The following is a 19,991-nucleotide window of genomic DNA, read 5'->3' on the forward strand; positions in this document are numbered from 1 at the left end:
TTCTTCATGTTCTTAGCATCGTCATATGTATTTAATGCATCACCCATTGTCCGGTTGATCCACCTCATCACTCTCACTGGCGGCCTTCAGCATCAAATCTTATTCATTTGATACCCTCCCAGTCCAAAAACTTCCAACCGCACCACAATGCAGCTCACTCCAGAACAGGTGGCCTCGTATCACCAGAATGGATATCTCTTCCTACGCGTCAATGAGCATCAACTCGTTGACCCAACAGCTATGAAGCAATGGACGGAGGAGATTAAAACCTGGCCCCGTGTCAAGGGAAAGTGGATGCCCTATGACGAGATCAACATGAACGGCGAGCGCCAACTCATGCGTACTGAGCGCTTCATCGACTTCCACCCTGAATATAAAGACCTTGTCTGCGGCGAGAAGCTAGGTGAAATTCTCAAGGCTGTTTCTGGTGATGTAAAAAATCCATTCTTGAAAGAATAATTCAAAGTCTTCAATCACTGACACTTCGGCAGGACATGCTTCTCTTCAAAGACAAAATCAACTATAAGCAACCCTTTGGCAACGGCTTCCAAGCCCACCTTGACGCGCCCGCATATGATCACATCGGTCGCATCGAGCACGTAACTGCCAATGTTGCCATTGACGCAGCCACAATTGCTAACGGCTGCTTGGAGGTGGTACCTGGATCCCACAAGATGGAGGTTGAGTTCGATGAAACCAATCGTATCAAGCAGTCATGGGAGGATGAGCACGAGTGGGTTACCCTACCAATGGAGCCTGGTGATATGCTCATTTTTGGTTCTCATCTTGCGCATCGCTCGGCTGCAAACAAAACGGATAAGAGTCGTGCTAGTCTTTATGCAACTTTCCATTCCAAGAGTGATGGATTGGATCTGAGAGAGAGATATTACAAGCATCGGATGGAAAATTTCCCTCCAGAGCATGGTAAGTTGATCTGCGTGAACGTCTTTATTTAATTTGATACTAATTTTAATGTAGAGCGTGTTGAAGGAAAGGATTATTCGGCTGGTTACAAAACTTATGGATTTGCTGCACCATTCACACGCATGAACCAGGTTGCGGCTGGCCAAGCTGTGGCTGGGCAGTGATTGAGATCTACTAGTATTTGTAAATACTGAGATACGAATTAAAATTGTGATCAAACAAGTGGTGGTTCGAGGTCCAAATTTATTCTGGGGTGTGAGAATGTCAATTAATGAGAACTTAAAGTTAAAAATATGGCCAGAAGTATTATTGAGAAGATTTGAAGCTATGTACAGTTCGGAAGATGCATCACAATTTGGAATATGCAACATTGAATTCTATATCCTCAGGCCTCAACAAAAATGTTGACCCAGTACCTGAACGCCTCTTTATCAATTTGTTTGTAACTGCCACTGGCAGTGGCTCTTTCTACTCCTCGAGGAAGCTTGGCACGACCACATCTCCCACCATGACCGTCCGGCGATCTGGAGAATCCGTTTCAAGAGCGTCTGCATCCTCCCTGGAAAGGGCTGCATATCTGCCGAAGTTCACCTTCCCATCCATATTTCTGGTCTTTGCAAGGGTTGAGAAAGGCTCTTCTCGCCTCCGACCAGTAACTTGATCTATACAGACCATCTGGCATCGCTGACATGGATGCAACACATCTACACGGAGCTGATCCGGACCAATGCGCAGAGAAGACCAATGATCCTCGATATAAGGCTGTTCCGCATCGCCTAGTTGGACAAGTCGCTCAGCAACAACGATGTTACCACGGAACACGTCGGCAGCAACAGCCTTGCTAGCACGTGAGCCTTGCGTACCCTTTGCTTTGATAAGTTCATTCAAGTGGTTGACAGACGAGCGCGAAACAACTAGAATAGGCATTTCATTCGAAAGAAGGAGAGGGTTTCGACCTTGTTCTCGAGCTGGCGGGGGAAGATCAAGCGGGAAAGAACCCGGCATAATCAATTTGCGAAATTTGCTCTTCCATTTATTGGATAGGCGAGGGGGTCGGGAGAATCGGTTAACAGTCTGTGCAGGAAATCGAGCAAGTGTACAGGGAACACCAAGGAAGTCGGAGAAAAATGCTGAAACCACTGGTGATGCATATGCATGCAGGGAAAGTTGGTCGCCACACACCATGGTGCGCTTCGTAGTATTTGGACACAGTGATGTGGAAATGAATGTCGTTTCCTCCCACCCAAGAGATATCTCGAGGCTCACTGAGTCGCTCATGACGCCACATGAGATGCGGAGAACTCCACGCTCGAGATCAATGAACGGTCGTATCAGTGCCATGCTGGGATATCTTTTCTGATTCAAGGCTGCGCCGGTTCCTTGATGAATGAGACACCACTCTCTATCCCATGCTAAGCCTTCCCTCTTAACTTCCCATCGTTTATCCTCCGGGATCCTGAAAGCTCCACAGCTCTTAATGGGGAAAACTGAAAGACTCTCAATATAAAGATGGCGACCAACAGAGTCACTCTCTGGAGTTGAATCAACAGAGACAATGGGAGGGATGTTTTCCACATAGAATTCTGCAATGAAATCAATGAACGAGTCGATATCTTTCATGCTGGTCATAGCACCGATGCTGACTCGCAGAATACCAGTTGGTCGACCACCTAGAATATCATGGTCATCACCACATCGTAGGCCTGTTGAATAGTGTCGACGTAGTTCTGTTCCCGTCCACCCAAGAGACGAAGCCGTGCCTCCCGGATTGCAAACCGATCCAGTTCGTATTTGAATATTCTGCACCGTTGCCAATTTCTCAACTTCAGTTTTGGGGATCCACTCGCCCTTGCTGTTTCGTAAATTAAATGCCACAATAGGGCCTTGCGTCCGTGGACAATCATATGTGGCCGAGGTAGACTGGTAAATTTGACAGACGTGGGTCTCATTCCAGTGAGATAACACAGAAAGGCGGTCGTAGAGACGTTTGGCTAGGAATGCTGTATGTGAGGAGATATTTTTCATCGAACCATATAAACGTTCATGGGTGTTTATGGCGGCATCCAAGGCAATAATATTATGAAAGGGAAGGGTGCCATCTTCAAGACGTTCATGAAGGGAGACTTCTTTCTTAGCATGCCATTGTGCCCCTGCCGCCACGACCATGTCCACAGTTCCACCGCCAAAATATTTTCGTCCTTCAAAAACACGACTAGCACTTTTGCGAATAATCAAGGCGCCCAAATCAGGAAATCCAAAGATCTTGTAGAAACTCAGGGCCGTAAAATCCGGTTTTGCAGAGCTTAGATCTAGCGGGGCTGTGGATACTAGGGAAGCTGCATCAAGCAATGTAAACACGTTGCCTCCAGATTCATCAGCTGCTGATCGAATCTGCTCGCTCCATTTCAGAGGCAGACGACGGCCATTCATATTGGACTGTGCTGGGTAGGCAAAAAGGTGAGGCGCCTTTGTTTGGTTTTTGGCTAGCTCGGCAATCCATTCATCAACTTTCACATCGCTTTGAAAGCATTGGTGGCCCAAATCTGCGACTTCTCGAACCCCAACTAAGCTGGTGTGAGCATCAACATGGTACCCATACCAGAAACCTCGGTGATCTGAGTCTCGAATTGAGTCTGCAACAAGTTTGATAGCAGCAGTTGCATTGGCAACAAAGACCAGGTCAAATTCTTCTGGGTCTGCATTGAAGAATCGTAAAACTCGGAGTCGAATGTCATCTGTACGCTGGGTGGAGAGCTGTGAGGACAAAGACATGGAGTGGGGATTTCCAAAAAGATTCGATGTCATGTCCCGCGAGAAAGCCTCGATCATGGACTTTGCGTATAACGTTGTACCCGCATGGTCTAAGTAGACGGTTTCTAAATTGAAAAAAAGATAAGTATTTTGGATAGTGCAAGTATTCAAGGAGTAGAAGTTTGGTAACTTACCATTCAACGGTGGGTATTCCTGCTCCCGAATCGTGTCAATGTCCGCGGAGTAGCCTGAAGCATATGCCATCTGGGGCTGCTCTGTATTGTGGGTCCCATTCATCTTTGCTGATAGAGAAGATTAGCGTCATGAGTCGTTATAAAAGAGTTAAGAAGTCCCCGCGTAGTGCAGGAAAGACTAATATGGCGGGCGGGTGACTGCATATAACTCACCCGCAGGTATGATGCATGCCCGGCGGGATCCCCACTTATTGAAGATCATCTCTTTCATGTTGCGAACTATATATACCAACTTGAATTTGAAGGCCTAATAAAAGGCGTTCAGTTAGTTCCGGATTGAAGCAAGCATCAAATAAGACTTGACAAAGCAATCTCAAAAATAGACCTAAAACAATATATCTGTGCAACCATCAAAGAACAAAGATCAAACGGCGAGAAGGGCAACACGGATAAGCTGCCCCAGGTGAACAGGGTACTTCGTACCTTTAGTAATGACTCGGCGGTTTCCGACGGGGCGTTGACTTCTCCGATGTGGATCACTGGTGCAAGTCCAAGCGAACGATCGGGGTTTGGATGTGGGACTTTTCAGGACAATCCATTGTTCTTATAGAACCAAGATACGCTAGTGTTAGCCATGCTAGACTGGTGAACTCACTTGCATATATGCAGCGAATCAAGGAACCAAGAATTTTTCACATAGTCTGCAGTTGGTAGATGGAGTCATGTAATGCTGGACCATAACTTGGAAAATGCTTGGAATCTAAAATCCAATTTTCGAAACATCACTCGACCAGGGCATCTCCATGCTCACTTCAAAGTTGTATCTTGTCAGGCTGAGAGGGGTTATGGTCTGAGAGGGGTCATGGTGGGTGGGGAGTGGCTATCAGGGTCAGATATCACCGAATGGGGCTAAGATGAGTTGGCTCCATTCCAGAGTTCCAACATTCAAAGCTTACGAGTTCATGCATCGGAGGGATATAGTCTAGAATGCGAAGCTATACCTATATTACATCATACCCTAGCTATAATGTGAGCCTCGGTCGAGAGGGAATAATCAAATGGCCTGCATATCCCTCGCTTGAATCAACCTGATGGTTTGTGATAGTTTGGGGGCGGCTCGGCACTCGTCAAAATGTCAGCTTACCCACTCATGACAGCCCTGGAGGCTGATAGACCGCTGATAGACTGATCAAGTCGGCTAAAATTATCACAATGTGGTATATGGCGGGTCTTAGCACCCAGCCACGTAGTATTGGGGTCATGACAATGGATATTGTGATATATATCCTAGACATCTGGAAACTCTACTCTATACCAGCAGTGATCAAAATCTTATCACGCATATGACATTAGCGCTAAAGCACTTGGGCGCGTATTAAGCCGTATTATTTTATTACACATGCGCTAGGATCTGGGCATCAGCGCCTTCAACCGTTGGGGCCGTTTCCTGCAGATTAGTCGAATCAATATTGACCTTCATTGGCCTGTCTCATGCAGGTCATGAACTACTCTGTATGATGCTCATGAATTGACTTTATTAATAGGGTTCGAACCAAGCGACGTCTTTGAATACGAACAGCGGTGTGGCGTTTTCAGATGCACGGGGAAAGGAAATTGCCATTCTCATGGCGCCCATGGCTTGTGTGGACTGTATGGGTGTTCTCAAACTTGCTTATGCACATAGAATTGAAATAATGTTGGTAAAGCTGCCAGGGTAAGTTCGAGTACTAGTCCCATGCATGATATAATACAAAATGGTGAAAAGGGCGCCAAATGGCGCCAAAAAAATAACTCCCATCCTAAACCCCTGCAATGTTCATACAGACCGCTGCCAAGAAGTCCCAGAACCCGGAAGCAAGTGGACATCAAAAGAAGCGGGTACAGAGGAGTCGACTTGCAATTAAACGAGAAACGATCAAAAACATGACCAGTCCAGGTCTTTTGTTTACCGCTTGGGCCACTGGCGCCAGCCACGACCATGACCTCTCTGGAGAAATGCGTCAGCTTCCATATGACAATGACAATGACAATTGAGGAATAACTTACCTGCTTCCACAAACGAATCATCTCCGGCATCTCGATCATAGCCTTGCGACGATCCTCCAGACGTGCCTCCATAGTACGCTCCCACTTGTGACCCTTGACCTTCTGGCCAATACCAGTACCCTTAATACGCAAACCCCGCTCAGCCAGCTTAACAGCCTTGTATTCTGTAGACTTAGGACCAGGTGGCAAGAGCGTCTCAACATTGTATTTGGCAGCCAACTTCACAAGGTCGGCCTGCTGTCGTAGTCCATATCGGGGTCCCATCCATTTACCGGTGCTGTAAATCTTTTTGGGCAGGAATGGGTTCGGAGCCTTGGGAGAGTCCCAGAGGAGAGAGCGAGCAGCAGAGTAGGCCTCACGATCTTGTTTTTGAGCACCCTTGGCATCGCGATCGGGGGTGTAAGGTGATGGAAGAGGTTGCTCAGTAGAAGCTTGACCTGCTGGCGGAGCTGAACGGGGCGCTGCGAGTGAAGAGTAGATCTGAGGAGGATAGCGAGCGAAGAAATTTCGTAGGCGAAGGGGCAGCTCTGCCACATTTGCCGGGATTGCTGGCATGATGGGCAATTATTGAATTGGAATGACCAGATTGACCAAAAGTGAGTGATCTCGGACTCACAGTGATTTAAAAGTTGAGCAGACTCCCCGGCTTCATATCTCACCGCCTTCCAATTTTATCATGTTTCTCAACTCCACCGCCCAGCATTATCTTGGCCTCAGGCCGTGCAACATCCGTCTTGTCTTTTCCCGTTTGACATTTTCGCGATTATCCTGGCTTCAGCCTCTTCAGCCTCCAGAATATTCTTCTTACCATCCACCTCATTGTTATCAACACGAACGCATTATTGATAGTTGTTACACTATTTTACATGCGTTGAGCTCTAGACTTTTGCGCGCACGTGTCAATATACAATATGGCGGACTATCACTTTGGCGGCTCTGATGAAGAGAATGCGGAGCTGCGAAAGCTCGAGGCTGAGCTGGTAAGCATACACCCACAGCATCTTGCTTACAGATCGTATCTTTGCGCGATTCGTATCTTTCTAACATTCCTCTTAGAGCGATGACCCTGACAACTTTGAAACCTGGGAGAAGCTCGTGCGCACAGCGGAGGCCCTCGAAGGCGGCCTCAACCGCAACTCCAACCCCCAGGCTATCACTACCGCCCGTCATGCCTACGATCGATTCCTCGCTAAGTTCCCGCTTCTTTTCGGATACTGGAAGAAGTATGCCGACATGGAGTTCTCCATCACAGGAACGGAAGCCGCAGAAATGGTATGTGATACCCATTACGTCGTTTATGCTTTGTTCATGTTTCGCCTTTGCAGGGCATGTTTTGTCGCGCTCTGTATCGTCGCAATGCTGATAACTATATCTCTTAGGTCTATGAAAGAGGTGTTGCTAGCATTTCATCATCAGTCGACCTATGGACCAACTACTGTGGTTTCAAGGCTGAGACTTCTCACGATTCAGACATCATTCGAGAGTAAGTAAATATAACAAGCCGATTTCCTTCCCTATTCCCCGTAACCTTTATCGATGCAGCTCGAGAAATCTTGGGCCCTGATGTGATTTGAAGCATGGATAGGCGTGGGATGAGCACTTCAATGATGATGGGTGAGACACCGTTGCATGATCACCTAGACTTCAAAAAGTGGTGTATACTTCTCACCCTTGGCTCATCCAGGCTGCTTCCCTTCTCTTGACCACAAGAATGGGTTTTTTTTCTTTGACACTTTGCCTGGACACCAAAACCAAGGGGCCCGCGTTCACGAAACACTTGATGCCTACCCCATTACTCGTTGATTTTCCTTGGGTCTTGTCACCTCAGTGAGAGAGTCGACCATGACGTTTGCCGTACCTTTCTTCACCCCCTTCCCCCTTTAATCTCCTATCTCTTTCCCATTCCCCCTTTTGGATTATTATGCTTACTGACCTTAACCCCTGCCAGTCTTTTCGAACGTGGTGCGAACAGCGTAGGCCTTGACTTCCTAGCTCATCCATTCTGGGACAAATATATCGAGTTTGAGGAACGTGTGGAAGCGCAAGACAAGATCTTCGGTATCCTGAGTCGCATTATCCACATTCCTATGCACCAGTATGCACGATACTTTGAGCGCTACCGACAGCTTGCCCAGAACCAGCCCTTGTCTGAGTTGGCATCTGCCGATATTTTATCCCAGTTCCGTGCCGAGTTAGAGGCTGCATCATCTGATGTTCCCCCAGGAGCAAAGGCTGAGGCTGAGATTGATCGTGATCTGCGACTGCGTGTTGACAACTACCATTTGGAGGTGTTCTCCAAGACCCAGACTGAAACCACCAAGCGCTGGACCTACGAGTCAGAAATCAAACGTCCATACTTCCATGTGACTGAGTTGGATGAGGGCCAGCTGACAAACTGGAAGAAGTACTTGGATTTCGAAGAAGCCGAAGGCACGTATTCCCGCATCCAATTCCTGTACGAGCGCTGCCTCGTGACATGTGCTCATTACGATGAATTTTGGCTCCGCTATGCCCGCTGGATGACCGCCCAGTCAGGCAAGGAAGAGGAGGCTCGCATCATCTACCAGCGAGCTAGCTGTCTTTACGTGCCAATTGCCAACCCAGCTATTCGATTGCAGTATGCCTACTTTGAAGAGATGTCCGGCCGCACTGACATTGCTAAGGATATCCACCATTCTATCCTATTCTACTTGCCAAGTCACGTTGAAACCATCATCTCTTTGGCTAATATGTCTCGCCGACACGGTGGTTTAGATGCAGCTATTGAGATCTACACGACTCAGCTGGACTCCCCTCAGGTAGAAATGGCAACCAAGGCTGCCCTTGTTGCTGAATGGGCTCGCCTTCTGTGGAAGATTAAGGGTGCTCCTGATGACGCTCGCAAGGTTTTCCAAGGCAACCAGCAGTATTACCTTGATAGTCGCCCCTTCTGGAACAGTTATCTCATGTTCGAGATTGAGCAACCCACTAGCGCTGAGACCGAGGCCGTTCAATATGAGCGTATCAAGAAAGTAGTGTCTGATTTGCGATCCAAGAGCACACTTTTCCCGGAGACAGTCAAGGATTTGGTGCAAATTTACATGACATACCTCCTAGAACGCGGTACTAAAGATACTGCCAAGGAGTATATGACTCTGGATCGAGAGATTCATGGTCCACCTTCCGTTGCTGCTCCTCGAACTGGTGGCTCTGTTGCCGTGGAATCTACTTCCGATGCCCAAACTCATGCCTCCCCTACCTTGCCCCAGTTTTCCTCTGACCAGATAGCTGCAGGACATCTGCAGCCCCAGGACTACCATCAAACAGAGCCTGCGAACGGTACCGCCGTTGCCTAAATGCGACGTAGTTCATGCAAGACATCCATTTTTTCACATGCTTATTTACGAACGCTGCTGGAGTTTTGAGGCTTTCCCCCTCAGTTTGTTTGTTTTCGAAGGTCATTATTGATATCTAACGGGGTGGGTGACTTTCCTTCTATGTAGCATCATGTTGTTATTATCTTTATTTCCCCCAGGCTTGTTAGCGAACCCTGGATGTGCCAAACTGGAGTTGATTGTTTGAGACTGACTCTATCTGACTCTTATGCCACTTTTCCTATCTATGGGGTGGTGGTTTGAACTGAGCGACGGTCGATGCTCAGACAGTTTCCGTGTACTTCGAGTCCGTACTCTAGTTGCACTTGTTTTAATTCATCTGATTCAAATTAGACTGGTTAGAGTGACCATTGTAATGTAGATACTGAGAATATTGAGTTTTTAACCAATGTACTACACAGCGTTAAAGCATTTAGTCTTGACTCTTAACCTGGTGAGTTTTGGGTAACTCGAGTAGCTGCGTACTTGGTCAATATCGCCTACCGTATAAATTCGATATGCGATCAATTGATAACCGCGATAATCATCTTCACTTTGAAATCCTCACTATATCGTTATTCTCATCTTGAATTAACGATGGATGATATCGAAATGTTTGGCTCTAATGGAGCTCCTCCAGCTCCCCCGGCTCCTCCCTCAGACCCTATTGAACGCCCTCCAACTCCTCCTCCTCCACCCCCCGAGGATTTAGGTGCTCCGCCTCCGCCGCCAGATGCTACGGTCCCTCCACCTCCACCAGAAGACCAACCACCTGCGCCGCCCGTGGAAACAAAAAAGAAGAAGCAAGGATGGGGTGCAAAGCGTCCAGCGGCAGCTCCACTAAGTGTAGAGGATTTGATTCGGAAGAAGAAGGAAGCTGATGCAGCAGCCGCAAAGGTATTCCTCTTACATTCAACCCTTGTACCTCTGAGGTCTCTCAAAAATCGCTTGTTAATATTTTCTCTGAACTTTATAGCCGAAGTTCCTGTCAAAAGCGCAACGAGAAAAACTGGCGTTGGAGAAGCGTGCGAAGGAAGTTGAAGCTGAACGACAAGCTAAGGCACAGGCAAATGGCGCAGATCGCAAGAATCTTCCTACTCCATCAACATCAATTCCTACCGAACCAAACTATGATAATAGAGACTCGAATGGCCGGGTCCCAACTGGACCGCGCGCAATGCGGGGAGATACCCCCACAGGGCCAGCATCAATGAGGTCTCGAAACCAAGACAGAAACCAAGACAGAAACCAAGACACGGCTCCACCTCCACCTCCATCAAAGGGAGGCAAAAACGCCAAAGCAGAGAAGCGACTTTCAGAGCAAGATGAAGCCGAAACTCAAGCAGCATTGATCAAGCAACGATATATGGGAACAGAACAGACGTCCAGCTTCTCCGCCAAGAAGAAGCGCAAGCGTACTACAGACCGCAAGTTTAATTTCGAATGGAACACTGAAGAAGACACCAGCGGTGATTATAATCCGCTATATCAACATCGCCACGAAGCAAACTTCTTCGGAAGGGGTCGTTTGGCTGGATTCGGAGAAGACGTTGCGGATGATGTGGCGCGCAAGTACGCCATGGCCCTGGAAACCCAGGATCAAGAATCGGGTAGTCTACGTGCAAAGGAAATTATGGAGATGGAACGCCGTCGCCGTGAGGAGAGCTCTCGGAATCAGCTGGATAAACACTGGAGCGAGAAGCGACTCGAACATATGCGTGAGCGTGACTGGCGTATTTTCAAGGAGGATTTCAATATCGCTACTAAGGGTGGCAGTGTACCCAACCCCATGCGTTCTTGGGAGGAGAGCCAGCTTCCCAAGCGATTGCTGGAGCTTATTGATCGTGTCGGTTATAAAGATCCTACAGCTATTCAACGCGCTGCTATTCCCATTGCTTTGCAGTCGCGTGATCTTATCGGTGTTGCCGTGACAGGTTCCGGTAAGACTGCTGCATTTTTACTGCCCCTTCTGGTCTACATTTCAGAGCTACCTCGACTGGATGAATTTGAATGGCGCAAGAACGACGGTCCTTATGCCATTGTTCTAGCACCCACTCGTGAGTTGGCGCAACAAATTGAGATCGAAGCCAAGAAGTTTACCCAGCCTCTCGGCTTCAACGTTGTCAGTATTGTCGGTGGTCACTCTCTCGAGGAGCAGGCATATAGTTTGCGCGATGGTGCGGAGATTATCATTGCCACTCCTGGTCGTCTAGTCGACTGTATCGAGCGACGAATGTTGGTTCTCAGTCAGTGTTGCTACGTGATTATGGATGAAGCCGATCGCATGATCGATCTTGGTTTCGAAGAACCTGTCAATAAAATTCTTGACGCTCTTCCCGTTACAAATGAAAAGCCCGACACTGAAGAGGCCGAGAACCCACGAGCTATGAGCCAACACCTTGGAGGCCGTGACCGATACCGCCAGACAATGATGTACACAGCCACCATGCCTGCAGCTGTTGAGCGCATTGCCCGGAAGTACCTGCGACGACCAGCCATCATCACTATTGGTGCTATTGGTGAGGCTGTTGACACAGTTGAGCAGCGCGTGGAGATGGTTCCTGGCGAAGACAAGCGGAAGAAGCGTCTGGGAGAAATTCTTTCCTCCGGCGATTTCCGTCCTCCGATCATTGTGTTCGTCAACATCAAGCGAAACTGTGATGCCATTGCTCGAGAAATCAAACAGATGGGCTTCTCATCGGTTACTTTACACGGTTCTAAAACGCAGGATCAACGTGAAGCCGCTCTCGCGTCCGTTCGCAATGGTTCTACCGATGTTCTGGTTGCGACAGATCTGGCTGGACGTGGTATTGATGTTCCCGACGTCTCACTCGTTATCAACTTCAACATGGCCACTTCTATTGAAAGTTATACCCATCGTATTGGTCGTACTGGTCGTGCGGGCAAGAGTGGTGTGGCTATCACTTTCCTTGGCAGCGAGGATGCCGATGTTATGTATGTCTTCTTTTATCTTTCCCTATGTATTCACTTGGTTTCGATGCTAATAAAAACCGCAGGTATGATCTCAAACAGATGCTCATCAAGTCGCCAATCTCGCGTGTGCCTGAGGAACTCCGCAAGCATGAGGCTGCGCAGTCAAAGCCCAATCGTGGCCCTGGAAAGAAGATCGAAGATAGCTCAGGATTTGGTGGGAAGGGAGGCTGGGCCTAGTGACTATTTGATATCTAGAGACCTGGCAACTTATGTACAATACTATATTATGGATGCCACCTTGCATTTGAATGAATGCGTCAATTTTTCACCTTCCACCTGGCCAGCGTATATCAATTATAACCTACCAGCCAAGAATGCTGCTCACAAGTGAATGTCGAGTAATAGTATCATTTTCATAGCACTTGAGTGTATTGATATCTATTATCAGAAGGCTAAGTTTTGAATGCGTAGTGGCACTATCGCTGCATTCCTGTGAATAGTACCTTTGAACGATTCATACCATTAAACATCCACCACCTATGCACCTGTGCAGCATCTGATTCGACACTTCAAGTCGATACTAGGTACTCGCAAAATAAAACATATGATAATTTAGGACTAGTATACTCTATAGCCTATACTATGCCCATATTAAGTAAACTTCATAAGCTTAAGGCTGGATTATTAAGATATTTAAGATGATAAGGTCTCTCCACATTCTAGTTTCTACACAAAATTTCATTCAATATTGCTCTAGGGCTCCTTGCACAGCATTTAAAGCCTTTAACATTCAGCACCACTTAACATTAATTGATCTATTAAGTAGTCATACTATCACCCAGAACGACCCAAAAGCTATATTTCATAAGCAAAAATAATAAAGCTAAAGAGAAACATCACCAGAGAAGATAGCAAAATGGCTATATCCTAATAACATACAGGGTTAAAGATTAGATTTAACACATGCATAAAGACCAAACACTCTCATACAAAAGAGAAATATTAAGGGTGTTACGGACCCACTTGCAAAAGGACTTGGGACTGGACAGTTAGCGACCGATTAACTTAGAAGTAGGAAAGATGGTAAGATCTAATAGATTAGAGGTTCTAGGGTTATAGAAAAGGAAGAGGGACCCTCTCTGGAACAACAAAGAATTCAGGCTAGATGAATAAGGTAGTTAGTTTTCGTCGAAGATATCTTTCTCTGATTCCTTGTCCCCTTTTTATTGTCATCTTCTGTACAGTAAGGGTTTGGTAAGTGACTTGTTACTAATAGTGTTACTGGATACTATGTTTCTTTGGAGGGCTAGATCCTTATGGAAGTGGGCAAGATACTATGACTGCAAACGCGTACAGGGTTGTGGTTCTAACTTGATTGAAAGTTTATTCGAAAGTTATCGGAATTCACGGAAATCACTTTCGTTTCGTATGCTTTTATGCTTGGCAGAGAAAGGTAGCCTCGGTATGTGTCTACCATGTGTATGGAACATTGAAAATGACATCATATGTATGTGTGAAGACTATTATATGACTTGGAAATCTTGATAATCGCTTTAAATTCAAGTTCGTGCCAGGGATTGTTAGTTCTCTAGTATTAGTACCGGGAAGGAAATCAAGTTGATGTAGATGGCCTGCTCGCAAATGCATACTTGCTTAGAACCGTAGTATTTTGCCTGACCATTTGATGAATTGGCCATTGTTTACTTTCGTGAGCTTTTCAATTTGCTCAGTAATCCCCGAGATGCAGGTATCCATATCATCCACCGAGTCATACTCTGTCAGCCTTGTCGGTAGGAAGTGCTTTATTACCATGAAAGGGCCCTAGAAAGTAGGAAGCGGAAGTAGTCAGCCCAAATAAGCAAGGTAAATATTAGAGTCTAACTTACCAGACGGAGAACCTTTCTGAGAGAAGCGAGGGGGTATTCTCTTGCCAGGCTTTGGGGTTCGGTGGTAGTCCTATAAATTGAAGTCAAAAAAAGGATATAGAGAGGTATGTTCAACTGGGCTCTGCCTACCGCCAACGTTGACGAGAACATCGAGGGGCTGATCACCATACTCCCTGGCCGCATGCTCGATAGTGGACTCATCCAGAAAGTCCATTTCCAAAATTTTCGCTCCGGTTTCCTCGAGCTTCCCCAAAAGAAAAGCAGTGAGTTTTGAGTTCAATGTTCGCGCGGGAAATTTAGATACATACATCTTTGACAGATGGATCTACCCGGCTCTGAGGGCGAATCGAGCCAGTCACATCCCATGAGCGTTTGACAAAAGCCTTAGTGAGATTCAAGCCAATCCCTCTGTTGGCACCTTCAAAAAAGGTATCAGTACTGCAAAGTGATCATCGATCATCGAAGTTCCGGGAGATAGGAGGAACTCACCAACAATAAGGATTCTTTTTTCCCTACATGTTGTGATCCTTGTAAGTGATTCTCTTAGCAAAACTTATAGAACCGCTCTTAATGAAGCATGGGTCTGCACGAAGAGGCATAGGAATGCAATGACTTTTGAATTTCAATTGAGGTTTCTTTGACCCCTTAGGAGAAAAAGTGGCACCTGGGGGAGTTCAACCTCAGGTCTTGATTTCAGCCTCGCCTGGGTACCTTACCCCGCTTCTCCCTAAATGGGAAAGCCGCGCCTGATATGTATGCCAAGTGTTCTTCTTCCTCAGGTGTACGGAGTACTTACGACCTGGGTAGTACTCCGTATGTGCAGTATGTGGCTGCATGTGGGCACCTGGGCACCTGCAGATGTAATAGATAGTATTTTGATACACGAATGCACGTCCAGTAATTATCGATATATTAAGCTGAGCCTAGTAATTTGACTTTGAGGGAGTACCTAGGTAATACTGTAGTTCGACCCTTGGAAGGCCTAGATCCATGTTCCTGTGCTTAATTCATCACCTACCCAGGCCCCACGACGTCGGTCTGACCACTCCAGCTGTCCGTCGTCAATGCGAGCTGAAGGATGCCTGAATACACACTGGCATCAACATTTGAGACATATTTTACCACTAACCATACATATATGTGGGACTCAGCCTCCTGGACACCCACCCCAAACCTTGGAAGCGCGTTTCCAAATTTTAACCTCCTCTGCCAGTTGCTGTTTACATATTACTAGTAGAAAGGTTGATTACGGATCGGCACTATTATAAGGAGGCAGTGTTCTTTTTGCACATGTGTGCTGTTCAAACACCATCTGTGCGTCGTTCAAATGTTGAATGCTTGATATTAGAAGTCGCTGCCTTTGCCTCTAATGTCTCATCTCTTTCTTTCTATGTCTCTGCCCAGGTGTGAGTGTGTGTCAATTAATACGAGTCTATATTTATTCCAGCTCTCTCGCTGTTATTTGAAACAACATTTGGACTTTACGTCGAAGTAAGTCCCTGAAATGTCAACATCAATGAATGGACATTCAGAAGCCCCTGGGAATTTGGACGTGTCCATTCCACTGTCTACAATCTCACGAGGAGGATCATCAGCATCTACCGATGATCTTCGATGTCTGTTCGAAGTGCTCTAGTGGATGAATTTCCTCATCTGAGAGATGCATTCGTAACCTTTCCTGGCCCCCATTCCTCGAGTAGTCTTTGAAGCTGGTCAATAGGTAACGTGACTCCCGGCCGTCCCAATCACCCATCCCACTAGAAGTTTTTAAATTTAAAATATTTCAACCCAACACCAATATTTTTAGTTATAAATACGATTTCCACATACATTGATCAGATGGCCAATCTCTCGACATCCACTACATTTAGGCGGAGCCTTGGGGGCCCGCTGATTCGGCTGAATTAGCGGCTCAGCCTGTGTGTCTGGCTTGACCCCAGCAGCTCTATCCAATGAATCTAGCTGTTGGACTAGCTGTAAGCCCTCTTCAACTGTTAGACCATCTTTACAGGGTATCTGTCTAAGTGATTGGCTCTGTTTTTGTCGTTTCTTCTCGTTTTCTGCGCGTAAATTGGCGTTTTCTTACGCTAGTAGCGCAGTGTTATGTAGCGATATATAGTGTCCTTTAATGATTTGATCTAGCATCAATTTGGACGGGCTTGGAGGGCTGTTTGATCGCTGTTTCAGAAGATCTTTAAGCATTGAAGCTTGCTTCTGAAGCTGGGTAATAGTTCTAGGTGTTTTGGGTGTAAATTGACTAGATCTGCTGCTTAGTCTGCTGCTTGGTGGTGTAGGTGTTCGTAGAGAAATATTGAGCTTAGAAAGCACCTTTTCAGCATCAATTGGTACTAATCCAGTAGCTAGAAAGCTATTTTGAATAGTAGTTGGTTGAAAAGCTTCTAACCGGGTATGTTAGAAATCAGCTAAGAAATCAAGCTTGTCGATATGGTTATAGCCTTTACGTACAAGGTCGCTTATAAAATGACCATATGTATGTTTTAACACTGTAAAAGAACCAACATCTAGTGGCTATAATATATGTGAGGAATGTGCAGGTATACAGAGCGGTATAATATTATTTTCAGTGCAGATTCGGTCAAATTGGGGTGTAAGATGGCTTCTATGGCTATCAAGAATTAATAACCGAAAACGACCACGAACACGTGAATTTGTTGATGGGATGAATAGCTTTTCTAGCCAACGTAGGCCAATCTCATCGGTAGTCCAACCATTAGGTGAGACCTCAAATCGCCAGTCTTTTGGTAGGTTATCAAACCAACTAGCGATAGCAACCTTGCCTTTGAAAATCACACATGGTGGTAATGAATAGCCATCTGTATAGATAGCTTTAATTACATTTACCTATTCACAATTTCCAGGCTGTAAAATAGTACACCAACTATAGTATTCTTATCGTATAATAACTATCTGTGTTGAAATAAGACCTATTACAAAGCCTGTCTTATCAAAGTTGTAGATATCTTTAGGTTAGATCCTGTTCTCATTGATAACTTGTTATATAATTATAAACCATGCTTAAATTGATTTAGGGTCTTTATTCAAAGCATGTTGGTAGTTATATCGCCTAGAGAAACATATCCGAATCTCTTTGCGTCGATTTATAAAGGTTGATGGCTAATTCTTGCTAACTGTAGGTGGGGGGTGGCTACTACATGTAGCTTGTAGAATATTGGCCATATCTCGTACAGTAGATGGCCTAGGTGCTGCTCGACGGGTATCTATAGAGATAATCCACTTAGTAAGTGAATCCTCTTCGATTTGAGTTAATTTATGGCCAGATGGGCGTTTATCAACGCGTGAAGACAGGCCATGCGCACGCGCGTGGAGTGTAGTGTAGGGTGTCTCATATAGCTTTGCTGCAGCGCGAAAAGATGTAATACGACCATTTTAAATATCGTCAAGAGCTAACAAAGTCTTGCCCACTTGATTGGCCAATTTCTGCCGAGATTCAGAGCGAATTGGTGGCATGGTAGGTGATTGAAGTGTGTAGATGGATGGGAAGACGCGATTTTCGATGGGTGATCGGGACGGCCGGGAGTCACGTTAGCACCTGTGGTCCTGTGGATATACCTAGGTAACCTTGGAATACACACAGACAGATAATCCCTGCTTCCCGCCAAGAGGAGAAAGATCAGAGATTAGTCTGTCAGTAAGGATATAGCTATATTAGTCAATATAACCTATTACTTTACTTGTGATTATCACACACTCTCTCTATACTTACTAGTACCCCACTAGTATTCTAATATTCTAATCTCTCCTGATTGAGTCCTCAAAAGGCGCTAACGAGAGCCCAGATTCTCTCCGGGATTAACAACCTGAACGACATTCTCTGGACACATCCAAGTGTATCACAGAGCCTCTAAATTGTCTCTAATATTACAATACTCATCATTAAAATATCCATAGTTCAGGCCCAGAAATGTCACGGCGGCAAGGTTAGTCCCTGATCACCCCTGGATCCCCGGAAGATCCACCAATCTTGAACCAAAACATGGCTAACATAGCGGTAGGCCCCACGGATGATGCGACCGTGCTCGCGGCACTTGGTCATAAAGAGGAACTCCACCGACAGTTTACACCTTTTTCTATGGCCGCTAATGCAGTCATTACTGCATCTGCATGGGTATGCGATGCATCATACGAGTTAAACACGTAAACGCGACTAATGAACTGGCACAGACCGCGATTATCGGATCTATCATTACTTCAATCTATAATGGTGGTGCTGCAGGTTTACTATACGCATGGTGAGATATCCTTACGAAATCATGATCATGATGAACTAACTGGAAGTTTAGGATCGTGGATAATTTCTTCTTCCTATTCATCGCGTTATCCATGGCTGAATTAACCTCCGCCATGCCTACTGCTGCTGGTGTATATCACTGGTCGGCTGCATTAGCAGGACCCAAGTACTCGCGTCCTGTAGGGTTTCTAACAGGATATTTCAATATGCTCGGATGGACGCTCGGTCTTGCTTCATTATATTCTGTCGCCGGTCTCGAGGTGACGGGATTATATCAGTTATGGCATCCGGAGTATGTCAGTAAACCGTGGCATGTGTTTGTTGTATTCGTTGTGCTGAATTGGTCCTTTGCGGCTTTTATTCAATTTGGGAATAGGATATTACCCTATTATACCAGGGTCGGATGTATGTTACTCCAGCTCGCTATTCCATGTTCTACGTCTAGTAGAAGAGACAGCTAATTCAGATTTAGTATTCGTGAACGTGGGCGCCTGGTTTACACTCATTATTTGTCTCGCTGTTCTTCCAAAATCCCATTCTACTAGTTCATTTGTTTGGACAGAATACACCAATTCAACTGGCTGGCCAAATGGTATGAGTTTCATTCTCGGTCTCGTTGCACCGGCATTCTCTATCGGCACAATCGATAGTTCAACACATATGGCCGAGGAGGTACCGAATCCATCGAAGAATATTCCTAAGACAATTATGATTCAATGGTTTGGGTCATTCGCGCTGTAAGTCACCATATCACAATAGACATCACACTCCTCTTGCTAACAGCAACCTAATCCAGCGGTTTCTGTTTCCTCATCGCCCTGTTCTACGCAGCAGGTTCCCTAGAAACCATTCTCACAGCATCCGAAGCCAATTTCCCAGTTTCAAGCATCATGCAAATAGCATTCCAAGATACAAGATCCGCATTCGCCTGCGGTGTCGTGATATTCCTCGCCGCGATTCCAGGATGTATCGGCGCACAAATCGCCACCGTGCGATGTGTTTGGGCATTTGCGCGAGACGGCGCTCTTCCATTTTCCGATTTTTTCTCAAAAGTTGATGAGTACAGTGTGATGCCTGCAAGAGCCAATATTCTTATCAGTAAGCACAACAGAATCCAATTCACTAAACCCTGGAGTCTAACATTCTTCTAGCGACGATAAGTACCGCCCTAGGAGCTCTGTACGTGGCATCCACCGTTGCTTTCAATGCACTTGTTGCTTCCTACGCCGTTATGTCGAGTACTTCATATGGTATTGCTATCGGTGTTCATTTCTTCACTGGACGTAAACGAGCTACGCCGGGATGGTTTTACCTTGGAGATGGATTTCTGGGATATGCAGTCAATGCAATTGCACTGATCTACATTTTCGTCTCGAATGTGTTCTTTTGCTTACCGTATGACCGGCCTCCTGTCACTGCTTCAACGATGAATTACACTTCATTGGTATCATATGGGATGGCTATTCTTGTGGTTGTATGGTGGTTTATCGGTGGGAGGAGAATCTACAAAGGACCAAAACTATCTTCTGAAACATGCAAGGTACTTGAAAGGATTGGAGATTCAGGGAACGAGTCGGACTTTATTATTCAACAAAACGAGAGACAGGACGCATAATTGTTATAGGAGAATTTC

At 46.0% G+C, this 19,991-nt stretch overlaps 7 protein-coding genes across 7 annotated transcripts; 4 read left to right on the forward strand and 3 right to left on the reverse strand.

The window, feature by feature from the left end:
* Positions 1–147: 147 nt before the first annotated feature.
* N7483_009253 (phytanoyl-CoA dioxygenase family protein) lies at positions 148–1,088 on the forward strand (the record flags this gene model as incomplete). Its single annotated transcript, XM_057092680.1, has 3 exons — positions 148–432; positions 492–924; positions 979–1,088. The coding sequence occupies 3 exons, from the start codon at positions 148–150 to the stop codon at positions 1,086–1,088; spliced, it is 828 nt and encodes a 275-aa protein (XP_056943854.1).
* A 304-nt stretch (positions 1,089–1,392) lies between these two features.
* On the reverse strand, positions 1,393–3,939 carry hxB (putative molybdenum cofactor sulfurase protein (HxB); the record flags this gene model as incomplete). The annotated part of the gene is made up of 2 exons (XM_057092681.1): positions 1,393–3,800; positions 3,870–3,939. 2 exons carry the CDS (start codon positions 3,937–3,939, stop codon positions 1,393–1,395), a joined length of 2,478 nt encoding a protein of 825 aa, XP_056943855.1.
* Positions 3,940–5,814: 1,875 nt separating this feature from the next.
* On the reverse strand, positions 5,815–6,470 carry N7483_009255 (mitochondrial 54S ribosomal protein mL59; the record flags this gene model as incomplete). The annotated part of the gene is made up of 2 exons (XM_057092682.1): positions 5,815–5,856; positions 5,916–6,470. 2 exons carry the CDS (start codon positions 6,468–6,470, stop codon positions 5,815–5,817), a joined length of 597 nt encoding a protein of 198 aa, XP_056943856.1.
* Positions 6,471–6,826: 356 nt separating this feature from the next.
* Positions 6,827–9,250, forward strand: N7483_009256 (putative mRNA splicing protein (Prp39); the record flags this gene model as incomplete). Its single annotated transcript, XM_057092683.1, has 4 exons — positions 6,827–6,895; positions 6,972–7,187; positions 7,295–7,398; positions 7,864–9,250. The coding sequence occupies 4 exons, from the start codon at positions 6,827–6,829 to the stop codon at positions 9,248–9,250; spliced, it is 1,776 nt and encodes a 591-aa protein (XP_056943857.1).
* Positions 9,251–9,865: 615 nt separating this feature from the next.
* prp28 (mRNA splicing protein PRP28) lies at positions 9,866–12,439 on the forward strand (the record flags this gene model as incomplete). Its single annotated transcript, XM_057092684.1, has 3 exons — positions 9,866–10,165; positions 10,245–12,223; positions 12,286–12,439. The coding sequence occupies 3 exons, from the start codon at positions 9,866–9,868 to the stop codon at positions 12,437–12,439; spliced, it is 2,433 nt and encodes an 810-aa protein (XP_056943858.1).
* A 1,568-nt stretch (positions 12,440–14,007) lies between these two features.
* N7483_009258 (uncharacterized protein) lies at positions 14,008–14,398 on the reverse strand (the record flags this gene model as incomplete). The annotated part of the gene is made up of 3 exons (XM_057092685.1): positions 14,008–14,023; positions 14,089–14,158; positions 14,218–14,398. The coding sequence occupies 3 exons, from the start codon at positions 14,396–14,398 to the stop codon at positions 14,008–14,010; spliced, it is 267 nt and encodes an 88-aa protein (XP_056943859.1).
* A 3,633-nt stretch (positions 14,399–18,031) lies between these two features.
* Positions 18,032–19,973, forward strand: N7483_009259 (uncharacterized protein; the record flags this gene model as incomplete). The annotated part of the gene is made up of 7 exons (XM_057092686.1): positions 18,032–18,047; positions 18,123–18,235; positions 18,292–18,359; positions 18,411–18,763; positions 18,831–19,095; positions 19,155–19,456; positions 19,510–19,973. 7 exons carry the CDS (start codon positions 18,032–18,034, stop codon positions 19,971–19,973), a joined length of 1,581 nt encoding a protein of 526 aa, XP_056943860.1.
* Between the last annotated feature and the right edge of the window lie 18 nt (positions 19,974–19,991).

Source organism: Penicillium malachiteum, assembly GCF_028827825.1.
Source record: "Penicillium malachiteum strain IBT 17515 chromosome Unknown utg000004l:1.0-4883003.0:1.0-4884900.0, whole genome shotgun sequence".
In the NCBI taxonomy this organism is placed as follows: domain Eukaryota; kingdom Fungi; phylum Ascomycota; class Eurotiomycetes; order Eurotiales; family Aspergillaceae; genus Penicillium; species Penicillium malachiteum.